General features: G+C 34.0%; 1 protein-coding gene across 1 annotated transcript in view; it reads left to right on the top strand.

Moving 5' to 3' along the window:
- Nucleotides 1-17,776, top strand: part of PRDM5 (PR/SET domain 5) — a 254,641-nt gene that overhangs the window by 114,014 nt on the left and 122,851 nt on the right. The window contains 5 exon segments of the mRNA XM_037830566.1: nt 1,008-1,182; nt 2,288-2,380; nt 2,644-2,765; nt 8,084-8,163; nt 16,718-16,802. Of these exon segments, the coding sequence (XP_037686494.1) occupies nt 1,008-1,182; nt 2,288-2,380; nt 2,644-2,765; nt 8,084-8,163; nt 16,718-16,802 (555 nt within the window).

The raw sequence follows: 17,776 nt of genomic DNA, 5'->3' as shown, positions 1-17,776 counted from the left end.
ATTTCTGCTTTCCTTATCAAAATATCTGTTTCCTTTATCTTTGTAAGGAAAACAACGAAAATATAAGCAGATTTTTTTTACGTATATGAGTCAGGTACTTATATCACTGCTATTTTTATTTTTGGATTTTTACTACCTTATTTATAAAACCAAATAAAAAGGGGCAAAAGAAAGTGTCTAGCCAGTGGAGAGTTTCGTTAAATATGTTATGATACTTCAAGTTTTTAAAAAAAAACATGACTTGAGAAGATGTTAAATAGAAAGAAAAGGCAACATATAAAATTACATATAAAGTGCGATCATAAATGTAGATATTCCTAGGCAACATAAAATTTATATGCACAAAAGATGTCAGGCTTGGAAATACATTACAACAGTTGTCCCTGATGGATTTATTGGTGATTTTTATTTTTTTCTTGATACTTTCTGCATTTTCTAATTTTATTTTACAATCAGAAAAAATATGTAATTGGAATAGCATAGTTTGAGAAATTAAAGCAGAACTGTGTCAGTCCACATGGGATTGACAAGCCGGAAAAGACAGTGAAGCCTTGCTCCACCTGCTGTAATGAGTGCTTCTTTTACAGGCTTGGTGTTTTTTTACATAAATATGTAAGATTCCTCTTGGTAATTCAACACGGTTCACCTCTATCAGATGTTTCTCCATGAGCTGTTTCAGGGAAGATTTTTTTGTTTTTCAGTTCAACATTTGAAATAACTCTTTGATCTCAAAAGTTAACATTATAGGGTAAAAAAAAAATTGCATTTCATTTTGAATTAATTTGGGAAACAGGTGAAATGATTTACAAAATAGCCTATTTCTATTTACATTTCCTATTTTTTTTCATGGACAACACTCTAAATATATGTATTCATAGGGATGATAAGAATTTACTAATGTGTTACAATTAAACACAATTAATTTTGATTTTAAAATGAGAGGAAAATTGAACAATTCTTGGCTCTGAAGTTTTGTCCTGTAAATATGTTTCGTTATAAATGTGCAGATCTCCTTGGCTGTAAAGAGGACTATGCCTGTCCCCAGTGTGAATCGAGTTTTACCAGTGAGGAAATTCTTGCTGAGCATCTTCAGACATTGCACCAGAAGCCCACAGAGGAGAAAGAATTTAAGTGCAAGAACTGCGGGAAGAAATTCCCAGTTAAGCAGGCATTGCAGAGACAGTGCGTATACTAACAGATATTTTTAAAATCATAAGCTAAGACTTTGTTTAACTAACTCTTCCATTTGGTTTGTCTTGTAGTTTTTAATGTGTGTGTATGTGGGGGGAGAGAGATTAAGCATTCTATATCACCATTAATTCATATTCTCTTATAATAGTATGTTGATTCTTGAAATATTCTGATTATGAAGTTTAACAAGTGAACATTGTTTTTGCTAATCACTATTTGTCCATTTAATAACTTGCCATTAAATGTCAAGGTCATTGGTTTCCTAATCTAAAATCCAGATAAGCATAAAATGGCTAGTGCTTTGAGGTGATAGATCAAGTTTCAGTTGTCTGCATTAGATAATCCCTCTGGAAACAGTAAAAATAAATTTATGAACTGGAGAGACCTCAGAGTATAAAGAATGCATGGACATTTGGGGCAGCACTATTTATTTCACAGCAACTTTGAAAAATAATTTAAAGACGAATAGGTACAGGATAATGATAATAGGATGAATAAAATGATCTGACCCATTTCTCTGCACACTTTATTATTTTAAGCATACATATACAAACAGTGTATGAAATTACCATTTCATTTAAATATTTTTCAGGATCATGAATTAGTAAAAGTGAAGAGGTAGATACACTTAATTGTAGACTTATTTTTAACTGAGTGTTGATATAATCACCTTGCATATGAGCAGGAAATCTTCAGTTAATGTTACATTTTTTGTTTCATTAAAGTAAAATTCTGAAATATTCTACATTTCCTATTAAGACTCATATATACACTGGGTTTTGCTTATAAAATTTGAGATGCAAAATTTCTGCTCAAAATGTTTAAAATTACAACTTTTATAACAGGCAATTAAACATTTGGTGATTCTATTGCAGGTTCTTATTAAAAAGTAAGGAAAATTTACTTGTTAACAAATGGGCTTTAAAATGGCATTCTGGTCACCTTTTATTGCATTTAATGTTATCTATTTTATATGTAGAATGTAGAATGAAAAGAGAGATCACAAACATGACTTTATTCAAAGTGGCATATTCATGTAAGTTTTTGTCTTAGACTTCCAGTTTTTCTTTTCTTTTCTTTTTTTATTTCCCCTCAGCATTCTTCAGTGCACAGCAAAAAACAGTTTGAAGGATTCTTCACGAAGTTTTCAGTGCTCTGTTTGCAATTCCTCCTTCAGTTCAGCTTCGAGGTTTTGTGTCTGAGTTATCAGATTGCTGTTCTGTAATTGTGGGTCATTTTTTGCATGCACGCTTTCATGCTCTTTTGTGATTCATTGTCACATGGCTACAGAATTTAAATGCTTTCCTTCTTATCTGCATAGGGAATGCATGAAATGACCCTGAAACTGTACTAGGGAGCATGTATTACCAAAGCCTGCTGTGATGTTGGGATTTTGTATAGGTATGTCTTCACCATTTCTTTTCTCTTTTCCCTTTTCTGGTTGTCTTGTAGTTTTGAGCAGCACCGAGAGACTTGCCGGGGGGATGCCAGGTTTGTGTGTAAGGCTGACAGCTGTGGAAAGAGGCTTAAGAGCAAGGATGCCCTAAAAAGACACCAGGAGAACATTCACACTGGTGAGGAGTCATTGGAAAGTCGTTTTTAAAGGGGCTTCCTCTCCCAGGCCACAGTGTTCTGTTTTTAATTCTCATCTCAAGGAGAGAATTTTCTTTTCCATTGTATTATACACATATGTTGACCTCTCTCGGTAGATTTTTTTCTTTCACCAAACATTGTATCTTTTTCTAGTTGATTTCAGCAACATTTGTCATTTTTTCCACCTCTGAATTAATCATAACCATAAACCTAGATTGTCCTAGTTGTGCTTGGTAGTCAGACACATTAAGAATTAATATTTTTAAGCAGCAATTTTAATGTTTCAGTTTATGAAATTTATTTTTACAAAAACGATTAAAACTGACTATTGTAGATGTATTTTTAAACTATTATGTGTTGTTCCTTGGTTTTTATTAAAGCCAAAAATATAAGATTATATATTTTTATGTTACAGTTCCATTTGTTAATGATTGCATTTCTTCGTATTGGAGAAAATTATTGCCTACATTTTGGTATGGGAACTGAATATGTTTGAATTAATAATGTAAGTGCTATTTGAATTCCTTCTAATGCTAGCTAAACAATAAAAGGAAAATAAAACTTGACTGTCAGTCTACATCTGCTTAGCACATGGTAGGCCATTTGTACATATATTTTGGTTTGGATTTAATATCTGTTGGATTGAGTTGAACAGATGACTACATTGTCAGAATTTACTTTTTACTTAGTCAGTATCTTTTTTTGTAAAGGGGGCTGAGGTTCATGGAACTCCTTATATCATGTGTTTACTTCTGTCCTTCTTTGACTTCTTGGAAGTAAGTAGAAATGTATCTTTCTGGATTTGGAGAAAAGTGGATTTCTTTTCTCCCTTCTTTATTCTCACATTCAGGAGTAAAGGATAATTGGTATCTAGCCTCTGTGTCCTAAGTGTTAATTGTCCAGAAAGTGTCTACTTTAATAGTAAAATAATGGCAGCTAGTATGGGTATGACTGCTGGCTCCAACTTTGCATCCTTGGTTGGGGCTGCAAGCCATGCACAAAAGCTCTGGGTAGTAGAAGGTAGTGCCCTGCAAAATGCAGCTTCAGAATGGTGCCCATCACCAGGACTTTCTACTGTTCTGAGTTCTTTCTTTCCTTTTGAAGACTGTGTGGCTGATTTAGGGAAAATTGCAGTATTCTGAATTTGTTGTCCTTGAACCTTTCCTATGCTTGCAAGAAGCAAGTATAACTTTTAGATAGACTTGCTTTCATAGTTTTATTTTTTAAAGTTCTTATGGTTGACATGCTGTTCTTAATTTTCTCCATCTTTGTCTGCAATGTATTGTAATAAATCTTTCATGTTAGTTTTAAAATTAACTTTGCTGAACTAAGTAAAATATCAGATGCATACTGAAACTCCAGAAACTTTTGCATTCTTGTTACGGGGCATGTGGTGCTATAAGCATAATTTTTTTTTTCATAATTTTTCATAATTTTTATTCTCTGATAAAATACATATTTTTGAAATCTATTAGTCTTTTAACCCACATATTTGTCATTCGTTAATTCAGAAAATGTTTTTAAATGGCTGTTGCAGGCACTAACTACAAAGTGCAGGGGATACATAGCGGAAAAGGGCAAAGTCCTTGCTCTCCAAGAGCTTAGCTTTGCTTTTAGTGGGAGGTGAAGTAGAAAATAAACAAGCAGATAAATGTATGTGGTGCAGATATTCTGGGGGTGTAAAGGCTAAGTAAAGAAAGTAGGGTAAAGGAATCATGCAGGGGTTCTTTAGTTTTTTGTGTGTGTCATGGAGCCGTTTGACAGTCTGTTGAAGCCAGTACATAGTTATTCACCATAATGTTAATATAATTTCATCCTTTGTAAATGATTTCACCGTTTAGCTGCCCATGCTCCAGTGTCAGCCATCCTTCCTTCACCCCGCAAATAAAATCATTCACTTAATCCTGTTGATACCTTCCTGAGAAAAATCTCTCAATATTACATCTCCTTCCCTTCCCCATTGCTTTCTTAATTTGTCTCTATCTTTTATCTAGAAGATTGCAGTAGCCTATTATTGTATCTCCCTCCTCCTTTCGTTTTCCTCCTTTCTTTTTTATTACTGCTAGAGTGATCTGTTTAAATCACCACTATACTTGTAAATTGATTTGAAATATAATATTTTAGGTATTGATTCAACATATGTTATAAATAAATTGCATTTTCCATTGTGTTTAATTCTGAATTCTGTCTTTGCAGTGGTATATAATTTGGGAAAAATCAATTGTGTTATCAGGTGGTATATTTCATGGACCTTTCAATTTAAACAAATATGTAACCCTGAAGTAATTGTGCTTTGTAATAAAACAGCCTCATGATGTTCTATGATAAATTTGCAACTATGATAAATGCCCAGAACTAATTACGTGCTCAGCCACTTTTCAGTCCAACTCTTAAAAAAGAAAAGAAAGTACATCATGTGCAGGTCTTTAGCTCTACAATTTATGTACAAATATTTAGATTTGCATTCTTTGTATATTAAAATAATTTAGTTCACACAGATTCCTTGTCTTATTTTGATTCATAGTATTACACTAGAACTGTGTATGTAGGTGATTTTGAGTACTTATACATCTTATATCAACTTCTTAGAATTGAGAAGACTTTTCTGATATGTAGTGCTGCAATAAGGATTTCTGCATTTTAATTATAATTAGGTTTACTGAGAAGTTTTGTATATCTTAGGTAAGTGCCAGGGTATATTTTGTTATATAAAGTGCCAGGATAATTATGAGGTATTCTTTGAAAAAATATGAATATTAAGTATTTCCCAATTGTTTTGGAAAAAAAAAAATTCCATTTGACTAGTTCACCTCTGTAGCAGAAACTCCTCATTCCCTCTAAAACAACCTGACCTGCTGCACCATACCATGATGAATGTGGCAGAGTCATAGGTTGCTCTCTGGAATGGCTTTTACCATTGAGTTTGCTTTTCTCAAAGATAGCACTTTCTTCTAAACCTCTCCTTGTGCAGGATTAGCTGTGTTCTGCCTGATTTCTGTAAGTGGATTTTCACTATATTGTGGATGTCATTAATATTATACTTTCTCTTTTAATATTGAGTAAATGTTTACTGATATTTAATTAACATATGGAAAGCTGAGTTATTATTTTATGCAGCATATGCTCAAGATACATGAGTACATGCCCTTTATGACATACTACCTGACAGACTTTTATACTCTAAGGGAAAACATATTTGGTTCATAACTTTCATTTATGGATCTATTATGCATTGAACATCAATGGCTGCTACCATCACATGCATCAAAGGCTACTTACAAAAAAAAAGACAACTGGTCACCACTGCCACCTGATGACTTAGGAAGTAGTCTTAGAAAAAACAAGACTGAATCTGATCAAACCTCGTGATCCAAATACCAGCTTATAGGAAATGAAAGAGACGGAGGGCCATATGAAACCACACACCACAGAGATGCAATCAGCAAAATCTAGCCTATGGGAAAAATGTTCAGGACAATCTAGTTTCTTCAATAAATAAATTGCAAGGAAAAAAATAGAAGAGTGATGAATTGGGAACATATCTGTTAAAAAGTTATAAAAGATACATCAAGCATTTGCAGTGTGTGGACTTTATTTGAATCTGAGTTCTAAAATTAAAAACTAAAAAATGATTGTGAAATTTATGAGACAATTGGAAATTTGAAAATTATTTACATATCTGATCATATTAAGGAATTAACATTTTAGATTGTGATAATGGTTTTGTGGTTATATTTTTAAAATAAAAGAATTGCATATTTTAGTGCAGTATTTGCAGATGAAATTATGTGATGGGGAGTCAGTGGGGATGAGGATGAAGATGGGGCAGGAATGGCCATGCTAGTCATGCTAGTGTGTTGGGTACAGAGTGATTCTTTATATTATCTATTTACTTTTTGTAAAATATTCTGTGGTCATTTTATGTTGGTGGTGTAGATGATATTAAATTACATTATATTACATTTGAAAGATATTTTATTGAGTCTTTTAATTTCCATAACTGCTATAAAATTTGAAATATGAAATGAGCTACTGTAAATATAATAATCACGTATAAGAGAAAAAAATTGGGTTTTGTTTTGATTTTTATAATAATATGAATTGCCAATATAATGTTTTAGTGCATTTGATTTTACTTTATTCTGTTTTTTAACACTATGTGATAAAGCATCCACTCATAGATTTTGCAATCTAGTGCTGGAAAGAATAATTATAAATTCTATTTTAAAAGCCCATTTAATTAAATAAAGGGATTCTTTTGAAATATAAAGGAAATAACAAAATCGACTTATGAATTAATAAATCCAATTTTTTCTTTTATTAACTTATTTGAATGTTTTTGTTAAATGTGTTTCTTTTTTTCACTTGAAAAAAATCGACTTTATTTTTTCTAGGTTAAAAAAATAGAACTAGCTATTAATTTTTGTTGATAAAATGCTTCTTTTGGTGTTTACATCTAAATTTCTGGAAAGGTTATCTGGTGACTAAAATAATTCCAAATGCTTCATCAACCCGAGTCCCATGTGACCAGCCCTTTACAAAAATTAATTACAGATGCCACAGCCTTCAACATTCATTCTTACCATACATACAACATGCAGGTACACAAAGAAGGAAAGGTCAGCAAGCTTGGCATCAGGAAAGCAAAAATCCGCTTAGATAAAATAAATACAATTTTGTAATAACTGTAAAGAGAATAAAGCACTTAATGCAAATAATGGCAGGTCAATTTATAGCTGTTTCATTACCCAATCATAAAATAAATTACTATAAAATGCATAGACTTTGTACATGTAAAGAATTTGTGCATAAGTCATAAGTTCAACAGTTTTACATAATAAAAATGAAGCCATTCAAAATACGTGTACATACTTTGCCACTAGAATATACTTAAATTTTTTTTTGCTCTTTAATTTGTTTTAAAAAAAATATATTAAATGTAAAAATCCTCAAATGGAAATTTTGCAGAAAACCCCATATTTTATTTCCATATGGCTACAGTCACCCTCCCCAAACATTTCAGCACCCTCAGCTTATTCGAGGGTCTGGTTCCTACTTGTTGACGATTGGTGCAAAATGATTATAATGAAGTACCTCCCAGTGACTGCTCCAGAGATCTCCTGACCCCTCTGTGATCTGGAAATGTAACGGCTGTATCTATGACACTGAAGATTTTAGAATTCTAAATTATGGTTACAAGATACCTGTTTAGAAATTATATACCACCCAGAAACACTGTATCTGATACTCCCCTCAGTTTTTTAACTTAAATCATGATGGTGTTTTGTTTCTATTTTAGGAGATCCTAAGAAAAAGCTTATATGTTCAGTGTGCAATAAAAAGTGTTCTTCAGCATCAAGCCTACAGGAACATAGAAAGGTCAGTAAGATAAAGATTAATGCCCATTATACTATAAGTTCTTTGAGTCATTCATAGTATCTGCCATCTAAATTTTTAATTGATGTTTTTATGTTGTTAATAAAGAACTTGTCATTAATTTAAATGCTAACATCTTCTAGAATGCAAGACCAATATGGAGAAATGCAAACTTCTACGAAAGGGTACTTTGAGTTGCTTATTGTTGTTCAAATTGGTAGAAATATTTCTCCCTAGTCATGTCTAGCTGAGTACTTCACCTGCAATACCTCATCCTAGTGTCAGGGTTTATCAGTTGTTGATTGCTCAGGAAATACAAACCATTGAGGAAACCGCAATGTGCTATGCAATGGCATTTAGCTATTAAAATGAAAGCATATCATGCATATCAAAGACAAGAGCTCCATTATTTTGAAAAGCCAAAATAATACACTTGTATGTCAAAGTGTTGTTAACAGAAACAAATGATTATAATAGGAGAAAATAAATGTGGTACATTTATAATAGCTATAAAACTTTCCAAGTTATTATTTTGATGTGAAAAGTTAAAATAAAAAATAAATGGCATTTATTAATCTCTAACATTGGCAAAATAGAATTTAGAATAGAATAGAATTTAGAAGAATTTGGATTTTCATTAGTATGATAACAGGATCCAAAATACACACCTTCTATTTTATTGTTACTACAAAGATATAAATGACCAATTCCTAATTTCGTATGTTGTCTTTTTCAGAATAACTTGGAGCATATAATATGTATTTGTAGTGATTTAATACCAAAGGAAAAAAGAGATGGCACTAATGAAAGCAGAATTTTACTTTTGTTGTACTTTGAGAAATGAATTTTATCTCTTTTTCCATATATAGATGTATTGTAAAGAAGCTTCACAGGCCTTAAAATTCATCGGATATTTAATTCGGTAGCTCCAACCACGTGCTGTGGATTTAACCTGTAACATATGAAATAGCTAAACTGCTGTGTTGCTGTGCCTTGAGACTATGTTCTATGTGTTGAGTGATTTTGATTGTGCCTTTATTCTCCTTCTGTCAGTGACCATGACTTTGGGCCTCTGTTTTCTTCTTTATGAAATGCTACATTAACTTGATTAGTGTTTTGTTCATTTTTAAGCCATGAAACTATTTTCCAAGGAAATATGACACAGATACTTCATCCAGCTACCCCTTCCTTTAGGCCTCTATTTCTCCCTCCCCATTACCCTATTGCTTCTAATGCAGAACCTTAGATTCTGAGATACAGAGATTAAATCCAATGGGATGGGTGAGTTATGAACCTGCTATTACTTTTAAAATTCTATGATTTATCTCTGATTCATTTAAATCTTAGGGGTTGAAATTTTAAGATATTTTACCAAATTTAAGATTTTACCAGTTACAGTATTCTAATAAAAATGGCTGTGGATTATATTTCGGAAAAATTTCCTCTTTTTCTATTTATCATTATCATAATATAAGAACTTTTTCCCCTGGAAGGAATATCTTGGTAGCTCAAAATCATATCTGATGGTGGTGGAATATAGCAGGTATTGCTCAGCACCCCCTGTATAGTGTGTACAGAGTGATAGTAACTTAGTGGGTCACATGCAGCACTTTCTCCATTACTACATAGCCTCCAACTTAACCTTTCTGAATCCTTAGTCAGTCTTTACTGACTCCAATTTTGACTCTGTCCTTTCTCATGTTTGTGTATATCTAATGTCTGATAGAGTTAAGTTGCAGTATTACACCTTGCCAGTGGATGGTGCATCGTGACAATGGCAAATTACATTATTGTAAAATATTGAATCTTATATTAGCATATGCTACCATACGTTACAATAGGGTATAGTATGTTCCTTCTTGAAAATTTAATTCGGTGCTTTAAATCGTGACTTATACCCTCCATATCAATTTGATAAGCTGAAAATTTCATAAAACATGCTTATTTAGCGCTAGGCATAATTAGATAGTATTATCTGTAATTTTCACCTTAAATCTTATTGTTTTATTAAACCTTTTTAGAAGTTTTGAAATAGTTTTGGCCTGAAGTTTCCACCATAAATGAAATTGTCAGTGCAAAAATGCTTTCAAGTACAGTAAATGCTCTATTTTATAAATTTGGGAATATCATCTCAATTCAACTTTTAAAAATGTTCCATGTTTCAGAATCCATGAGAGTTAAGAAATAAACAATTATGAGTACTATTCTGTAGTATTTAATTTAACAGCACTTTTTATGTATGGATCAATATTTATATAGTTTTGTACAAAAATAAAAATTTAATATTAAAAATGAAAATAAACTAAACATAATATAAATGTAATATAATTTATGGCTCAAAAGGCATATCACCTTTTTAGAGTGTCTTGTTTTTTCCTTATAAAATTAAATATTATGTATTTTGAGTCACAGAATTTAAGAGGATGACTTTGGTGTTATTATTTAAAATCAAACGTATACATCATAATGTGGCTTCTCAAACCCATGTCTTCACAGAAATCACCGTGTGGGTCTTTGATGATTTAAGAGGCAGCCTTTAAAATGCATGAGGCTGAATGTTGTTCTTCTACATGGTGTGGTGCCTCCATTCCAAGAACTTGTTCAGGCAATTGTGCAGGTCCACACTGCTTTCTGAGGAAGCTAGTGGTTCTCTTGATCCCGTACACCCCTTTAGATGCCACCACGTATGTTTTAGTTTCCTAGGCTGCCGTAACAAAGTACCATAAACTGAGTGTCTGAAAACAACAGAAATATATTTTCTCACTGTTCTGGAGGCTAGCTGTCCAACATCAAGGTATCAGCAGGGCTATGTTCCCTCTGAATTCTGTAGGAGAGAACCCTTCCTTGCCTCTTTTGGCTTCTGGTATTTGCCAGCAATCCTTGCCATTGCTTGCCTTGTAGATGCAGCACTCCAGTCTCCGCTTCTGTCTTCAAATGACCTTCTCTCCTGTACCTTTCTGTCTCTGGGTCCAAATCTTATAATCTCTCTAATCCAGTTTGACCTCACTGTAATCACATCTCCAAAGACTCTATTTCCAAATAAAGTCACTTTCATGGGACCAGGGATTAGGATTAGGACATAATCTCTTTGGGGGACACAGTTTAACTCCTTACAGTATCTAAGTCAGCAGTACAAGTCAGAATCTAGTGGAATACCATCTTTCTGCTCTGCCTTGTCTCTCTACCCTTTTCCTGCTTTTCACAACAGAGTTTACTGACTCACCAAGAGTCAGACCTGGCATAAGCAGAAGGTGAGTTGGCAGCCCCAAACCTCCCATGTGGTTGGGCACAAAATTAAGGCAAAGGCTGTGGACTTGCCATGATGTGTTTCCCAGCTCTTCCCTCTGTTTTCACTCTCCATGCCTTGAATTCTTCCAGGGCTCCCGTAACCAAGTCATCCATTCACAGAGGACAAGCCCAGTGCTCCATCCTTGATTCATGTACTCTGCAAGTTCAGGGTCTTCTGCCTTGATCCTTTATTCTATAGTGTCCCTGGCTTATTCTTAGGGATAACCACAGTATCTTAGCTTCTTGCAGAAGTACCTTTGTTTGTCTAGGTTTTGGTATTGTGAACTCTACTTTTAGAAAGGTTGAAACAAAAATGTGAGTTTATCCAAGACATTTCTGAATCTTCAGCAAAACAGTGTGAATGTCTTGTTCACTGGGATGATCAAATTTCTAATATAAGGTTTCATGCAATACATTCCCACTAAGAATTGAATATGTCATTTCTAATTATAAGGTAGGTGTCTAACTTTCATACCACCTATCCAGTTTCTCTGATTTAGTGCCTAGGAGGGAAAGAACTACATTTAATACTCAGTTTTAATATTCACATTAGATAGTTGTTTGCAAAAGTTACTTATTTATGCTTTTGATCTTTTTAAATTGTGATCCATTTATTGTTTGAGAGTTAATATAAGCTAATCCTTTTCAGAATCACATTATCTTCTGGCCTTTCACTGTAATTAATGTTTTGTTTTGTACTAGATACATTGAAGTTTAAAATATTGTTGGCTTCTGCAAGGGAAATATTACTTGCAGATTATATATGTCCAAGTCAAAATTTGTAGATAACAGAGTTAATATATAATGGATATAATTTTTACAGAGAGTATAAATTTAATAGCTCAATGATTACATATTTAAATAATATTCAATCTTATGTTTTCTTTAAATTATATATCTGCTAGATAACTTATGTTCTTTGTATTTTCAATTTATATAGGATAGGAAGAACCAGTGGGGGGGTGGAGCAAGATGGCAGCATAGAGAAGGGTGGAATTTAGTTAGTCCTCTAGAGCAACTAGTAAATAACCAGGAACAACTAGTAAATAATCTGGAACAATTGTTGGGAGACATCCGTGAATGGACATATATTGTACACCAGCATGGAATGGATGGAGTGGCTGAGATTGTAGCACAGAATCATAAGTAAAGCTCTGCAAACCCAGAGCTGAAGCCCCTTCCCCCTCACAGGGCAGGCTGAGCTGCAGCACTGATGTGTGAAGAAAACAAACAGGTTACAGGGAAAGTAACTCAGCAAAGCTCCAATTGCAGTTTTAATTAACACATTTGGACTACTGAATATAAGCTATAAGCATGGAGCAGGAAGGGAAGGAGATTCTTTTCAGTGGGGAGGATGCAGGGCTGATGGGGAAAAAATACATAAATAAATAAAAAACAGAGACTTTTCAGAATACTGGAAGAGAGCTGTGTCCCAAGAAAACTGAGGCACTGGAGACTGGCTCTGAAAAGGGATTTTGCTTTTTCCCATTTTTTTTTCTCTCATTCTAAGCAACCCATTAGAGAAAGCCTCAGGTATCTTCAATTCCCTGCTGACCCAGGCAAGTGTGGAGTTAACAGAGCCAGAAAGACAAAGGAGGGATTCAAATGGAGAAGATAACTCCCTTGGGGGTGTATTTTCCCTAAGAAAAGGGGGATGGGACCAGTTCAAGTGACTGCCTGCCCTCAGAGAATTCAGACCCCAGGGTCTGGGGGAAAACAAAAAACAAACCAGAAACAACCCCTTGGCTTCTGACACTCTCACCTCCTTACCAGGTCAGGGTCCACTGTGAATTAAAGCGACCACACCTCTTTTGGCTAGTGGGGAGCTGCAGGCCGACAAGCGCCACCTGCTGGGCTGGATAGGGAAAGCACGAAGTCTAGAGACCTCATGGGAAAGTCTGTCAATTTTCTAGGACTCACCCTCAGGGAAACCTAATGCTGAATACTTTCTCTTCCTGAGACCTGAGCCCCTTGGGCATTCAAGGAAACAAGATGCCTAGACAACAGAAAAGGAAAAATCACACTAGGAAAAATGAAGATATGGCCCAATCAAAGGAACAAACTTACACTTCAGCTGAGATACAGTAATTGAAACAGCTAATTATTAATCAAACAAACCTCCTAAATCAGTTAAAAAATCAGTCCAAAAATCAATGTGTTGAAGGAAGATATGGCAAAGAGATGAAGAATATAAAGAAGACATTGGACAAACACAAGGAAGAAATCGAAACTTTGAAAAAACAATTGGCAGAACTTATAGGAATGAAAAGCACAACACGAGAGATGAAGGACACAATGGTGAGATACAGCAGCAGATTTCAAGAGGCAGAAGAAAAGATTCATGAACTGGAGAATAGGACATCTGAAACCCTACACACAAAAGAAAAGATGGGGAAAAGGATGGAGAGATATGAGCAGCATCTTAGAGAACTGAGTGACAACATGAAGCACATGAATGTATGTGTCATGGGTGTCCCAGAAGGGAGAGAGAAGGGAAAAGGGCAGAGGCAATAATAGAGGAAATAATCAATGAAAATTTCCCATCCCTTATGGAAGACATAAAATTACAGATCCAAGAAGTGCAACAAACTCCAAACAGAATAGATTCAAATAGACTTACGCCAAGACACTTAATAATCAGATTATCAAATGTCAAAGACAAAGAGAGAGTTCTGGAAGCAGAAAGAGAAAAGCGATCCATCACGTACAAGGGAAGATCAATAAGACTTATGTGCAGATTTCTCAGTAGAAAACATGGAGGCAAGAAGGCAGTGATATGATATAGTTAAGATCCTGAAAGAGAAAAACCACCAATCAAGAATTTTATATCCAGCAAAACTGTCCTTTAAATATGAGGGAGAGTTTAAAATATTCTCAGACAAACAGACAATGAGAGTTTGTGAACAAGATGCCTGCTCTACAGGAAATACTAAAGGGAGTACTACAGACAGATAGGAGAAGATAGGAGAGAGAGGTTTGGGACACAATGTTGGGAGATGGTAGCACAATAATGCAAGTACACTGAACAGAGATGACTATGAGTATGTTTGAAAGACAAAGGTTAGGGGCATGTAGGACACCAGAAGGAAAGATAGAAGATAAAGACTGGGACTGTGTGGCTTAGGGAAACCTAGAGCGGTCAATGATTGTGATAAAATATATGAATATATTTTTGCATGAGAGAGAACAAATGAATGTCAGCTTTGCAAGATGTTAAAAAGGGGGTGGTATTGGGGAAAAACACAATCAATGCAAACTAGAGTCTGTAGTTAACAGTAACATTGCAATATGCTTTCTTTAATTGTAACAAAGGCAATACACCAAAGTTAAATGCCTATAAGAGGGGGACATAAAGGAGGGTATTGGGATTCTTGGTGTTCTAGTTTGCTAATGCTGCTGGCATGCAAAACACCAGAAACAGATGGGCTTTTATAAAGGGGGTTTATTTTGTTACAAAGTTACAGTTTTAAGGCCATAAAGTGTCCAAGGTAAGTCATCAACAATCGAGTACCTGCACTGGAGGATGGCCAATAGTGTCTGGAAAACCTCTGTTAGCTGAGAAGGCACATGGCTGGCGTCTGCTCCAAAGTTCTGGTTTCAAAATGGCTTTCTCCCAGGATGTTCCTCTAGGCTGCAGTTCCTCAAAAATGTCACTCTTAGTTGCTCGTGGAGTGTATACCCTCTCTTAGCTTCTCCTTAGCAAGAGTCTGCTTTCAATGACCATCTTTAAACTGTCTCTCATCTGCAGCTACTCTCTCAGCTTCTGTGCTATCTTCAAAGTGTCCCTCTTGGCTGTAGCTCTTCTTCAAAATGTCACTCTCAGCTGCACTGTGTTCCTTCTGTTTGTCAGCTCATTTATATGGCTCCAGTGATTTAATTTAGACACACCCATTCAGGAAATTATCCAATCAGAGTCATCACCAACAGTTGGGTGGGGCGCATCTCCACAGAAACACTCAAAGCATTGCAATCTAATCAACACTGATACATCTGCCCACACAAGATTACATCAAAGATAATGGTGTTTTGGGCTACATAATACATTGAAACTGGCACACTTGGCATTAGGGTTGTTGTCTGACTTTGTTATGGTATTTTATTTTATTTTATTTTAACCTATTCTTTTGTAGCTTTTTAGTTGCCATTTTTTTCCTTTCTTTTTCTTTTGTCTTTTTACTTTTTTTTTTGCCTCTCCCTCTTTCTTTGTGGCTGTATTTGATCTTATTTTTACTTTTCCTTTTATCCTTTATAATACTGACCTTATTGCTGTATTTAATTTTATTTTTAATTTTCCTTTTATCATATTTATTATTCTTTTGTTTCAATTCTCTTTTTTTGAGTAATGAGCATGTGTAAGTGCTAATTGTGGTGACAAATGCACAACCATATGATGATCCTGTAGACGATTGTGTACTGTGGATGATTGTATGGTATTTGAATAGATCCCTGTAAAATTGGAGGGAAAAAAATAAACAGAGGGACATGGTGCTGTGAATAATTAATTGCACACTATGACTATATAGTACTCAATTAAACTGTATTTAAAAAATTGAACAATGGTGGGAAGAGGGGAATGGGATGTTTTGGATGTTCTTTTTTATTTTAATTTTTATTTTACTTTTTCGAGTAATGAAAATGTTCAAAGTTTGTGGTGATAAAAGCACAACTATATGACAATACTGTGAACAACTGATTGTACATTTTGAATGATTGTATGTTATGTGATTATATTGCAATAAAAAAAGAATCCACTTTGATGGGAAACATTTCATTCTCAAAAAAATTTTTTTTTCTTCTTCTTCCTGTTATTGGTAGTTCTGAATGTTAGATATTTTTTTCCCGTGGAAAAAATGATTGTGAATGGAAAAATGATTGTGAATGGAAAAATGATTGTGAATGGAAAAATAGGGGACAGAAATCAGGTATTGGCAGTTTTTCCATTTTCATTTGTGTGAGAATTTTTAATATAAATTTGGGGATGTAAAGCATTAATGTAAGTCAAACTGTTTCAGTGAACAAGTTTCAGTAGTTCAACTTTATAGTAATAATAAATAAACTTGTTAAATTTTTCTGGATATGCCAGCATTTGGATTTTTTTTAAAGCGAGTAAATTTCTTATTGATGGCAAAAAAAAAAAAAGAACCAATTAGGGCTGAATTATAATATATAGTTTGGACTTTTCAGTGGCAACTGACTGTATGTTTATGCTTTTGCTTGAGGTCTTATCTAATTTAGTTTTTGACAGTTGACTTAAATGTTCCTGTTGCAGATTCATGAAATATTTGATTGTCAAGAGTGTATGAAGAAATTTATTTCAGCTAATCAGCTAAAACGCCATATGATCACCCACTCAGGTAAGATACATACTTGTTCATGTATATTGGCATCACTATAAAAACTTTGCTTTGTGATTTTCAGGAGCTCTGAGAATGGTAATTAAGAGACTTAAGTGTTAGTTCCTTCTCAGCCATTAACTAACCGTGTGTTTTTGTACAAGTTGCTTAACTTGTTGAGACCTCAATTTATAAAACAGATGATTGGATTTAATGTTATTGGAGATCTTCAAAGTCACCATTTAATTTGTCACTTACTCCTGCTTTAGCCTCAGTTTCTTTGTTTTTCATCTATGAAATGGGATAATGGTTGCCACCTTTCAAAATTGCTGTGAAGCTCAAGTGAGATCATTTATGTACTGTGCCTAGCATAGTGCCTGATATTTGGTAGGGATTCAACAACTATAGTTCTTAATCATTTTCCTTATTCAATTATCTATTCATATTATTTTATTATACTTTTTTGAGTAATATATAGTTTTTTCATAAATAAGATACTAATAAAAATTAATAAGAATTTTTATTAACACATTTTAAGAATGTACATTTTTAAAGCCAAAATTTCAAGTAATAGTTTGTTTTACTTACACAGACTTATTTTAAAAATATCACCTCTGAAAATAATTTTTCCTTTATTAAGTGTCTTTCTAGAGTTTAAGATGTCTGTAATTTGAGGCCATTTGAGTCAAGTGTTTTTGAATATTTATTTTGTTTGGATATGGATATAGTTTTTTGGCAGGTTAAAACCATTGATCACAAGCCAGTGGTCTTCAGGTATGCTTACTTAATATACACAATATGTTTTTTAAAATTTAGTTGTCAACAATACAGGTATCGTGTATTGATATGGATCTTAAATAAAAATCCAGATGTGTAGTTCCTGCTGAGGGATTGGAGGCTCCTTACATGGGACCTGCTTGGCTGAGCAGGAGGCAGCTTTGTACTTTACCTCATATCACTGTCAGTGTGACTCTTAGGGTTCAGATTTGTGACCC

The sequence above is a fragment of the Choloepus didactylus genome, chromosome 3 (assembly GCF_015220235.1).
Source record: "Choloepus didactylus isolate mChoDid1 chromosome 3, mChoDid1.pri, whole genome shotgun sequence".
Classification (NCBI taxonomy): Eukaryota; Metazoa; Chordata; class Mammalia; order Pilosa; family Megalonychidae; genus Choloepus; species Choloepus didactylus.
This window is presented reverse-complemented; position numbering and strand designations above follow the sequence as displayed.